The following is a 1,772-nucleotide window of genomic DNA, read 5'->3' as shown; positions in this document are numbered from 1 at the left end:
AATAATAATTATTATTATTATTTTATGGAAAACCAAAATGGTAATTGATTATCAAAAGTATGTAACCATAATACCATAACAATTTATTTATTTTTTTAAATGTCTTTACTAAATATCTTATTGTGATCAACTGTTTGGGATAAAACTTTTTGTATGCCCCTTTATGTACAGAGAAATTGTGGCTCAAAGTGGCGTAGCAGTGATCGATTGTTCCTGGGCTAAACTGGAGGAGACTCCCTTCAGTAAGATGGTCGGAGCTCATCCCAGGTTGCTGCCGTACCTCGTAGCTGCAAACCCCGTCAACTATGGCAAACCTTGCAAGTTATCTTGTGTTGAGGCTTTTGCTGCTACGTTCTGCATTGTTGGTAAGACTTTAGCTTTAGTTATTCAGGAGTTATTTACTGTGATGTATTCCTAACTGCTTCCTGTTTCCTGTTTCAAGTCATGGTTGTTAAACTCTAATATACTGTATCTATTTTTTTTAAGGTTTTGAAGAACTAGCAGTGCTCTTGTTGCACAAATTCAAGTGGGGCAAAGTGTTCCTGGATCTTAATAAAGTTCTGCTGGACCGCTATGCTGCATGCCAGTCTGAGGAAGAGCTGCTCGCTGCAGAAAAGGAGTTCTTAACGTCTAAACCAGAGGAGGAGGATTTTGGTAAAAATGGCAGAAATAAATAAATTGGGCTTCTATTAAATGTTTCCCTATATATTTTTGTAGTAATTTGGAGTAATTTGGGTTTAAGTCCCACATCTGTCCTTATTTTTTAGTCTTGGTTTGGCTTTATGTACAACTTAAAGCGTTAAAATAGTTAATATCAATTAAACTTGGTTATGGTGAAAATTTCAAATTGAACAATCCCAAGTAACTGCATTTTAGGCAAACTGGACTAAAATATAATGTTTTTATTCCATTTCATACTTGCTCCATTTTTTTTTCTATGGTGACTCACCACTGCTGAATTATTGTTGGGGAAACACTGATCTCATACAAACACTTGTGATGTGAAAATCATAAAACATAGTTCTTCAGGGCTTTACGCATTACAAATTACTTATGTGGTATAATGTAATTCATCAAAAAATCGACATTTGAAGTTGTGACATGTGGCTCTAGGCAGCTTTCTCTATTTTTTTAAAAGATTGATGTAAATGTGTCTTGTGCGTTGTTTCCTAGTCTAATGAACGATAATTATGCAGATTTGCCGCTTTGCTTTACTTTATTGATGTGATAGTGATTAACTCAAATCTCTAAACAAGTCAGAGATGTAGGGCAGTGGTTCAGAAGTCTGGAACCAGGCTAATTGTTTCCAGCCTGCCTGGAAAGTTGCCCTACACACAGAGAAGGGTGCATTTTGTTGCTGAGTTATGAGCTCTAATTATCTGTCTTGTTCACAGATCCATTTGATGTTAACTCAGGAGTAGAATGTAGGAATCTCAACAGACGCCTGTGGTAAGCATTTAATATTGTCATGAGTCCAATATGTTTATATCCTATCCTATCAGATGCACTGTTTGTTTGCACCCCTAATATTCATTGTAGGGATGAATATTAGGGGTCGACAGATCATCGGCCTGCCTGAATATTGGGGCTGATAATTAGCATTTTGCTGATTATCTGTATTGGCGTTTTATTGCAGTGATTACTGATACAATTTGTTAAATAAAAAGTCCAAAGAAAGTGTTTTACTTTGTAAAACCCCAGGGAGCTATTTTTAATTTATTCATTTTTCATTTAAATTTTCACTTGACTATAAAAAAATAGTTGCTAGGAAC

At 35.4% G+C, this 1,772-nt stretch overlaps 1 protein-coding gene across 1 annotated transcript; it reads left to right on the top strand.

The window, feature by feature from the left end:
- The first annotated feature begins 159 nt into the window (after positions 1-159).
- On the top strand, positions 160-1,563 carry LOC121966849 (18S rRNA aminocarboxypropyltransferase-like). Its single transcript, XM_042516921.1, has 3 exons — positions 160-365; positions 487-654; positions 1,395-1,563. The coding sequence occupies exons 1-3, from the start codon at positions 164-166 to the stop codon at positions 1,451-1,453; spliced, it is 429 nt and encodes a 142-aa protein (XP_042372855.1). The 5' UTR covers positions 160-163; the 3' UTR covers positions 1,454-1,563.
- Positions 1,564-1,772: the final 209 nt, after the last annotated feature.

The sequence above is a fragment of the Plectropomus leopardus genome, unplaced genomic scaffold, assembly GCF_008729295.1.
Source record: "Plectropomus leopardus isolate mb unplaced genomic scaffold, YSFRI_Pleo_2.0 unplaced_scaffold26083, whole genome shotgun sequence".
NCBI classification, from domain to species: Eukaryota; Metazoa; Chordata; class Actinopteri; order Perciformes; family Serranidae; genus Plectropomus; species Plectropomus leopardus.
Note: the sequence above shows the minus strand (reverse complement) of the source record. Positions and strands in the feature narration are given on the sequence as shown.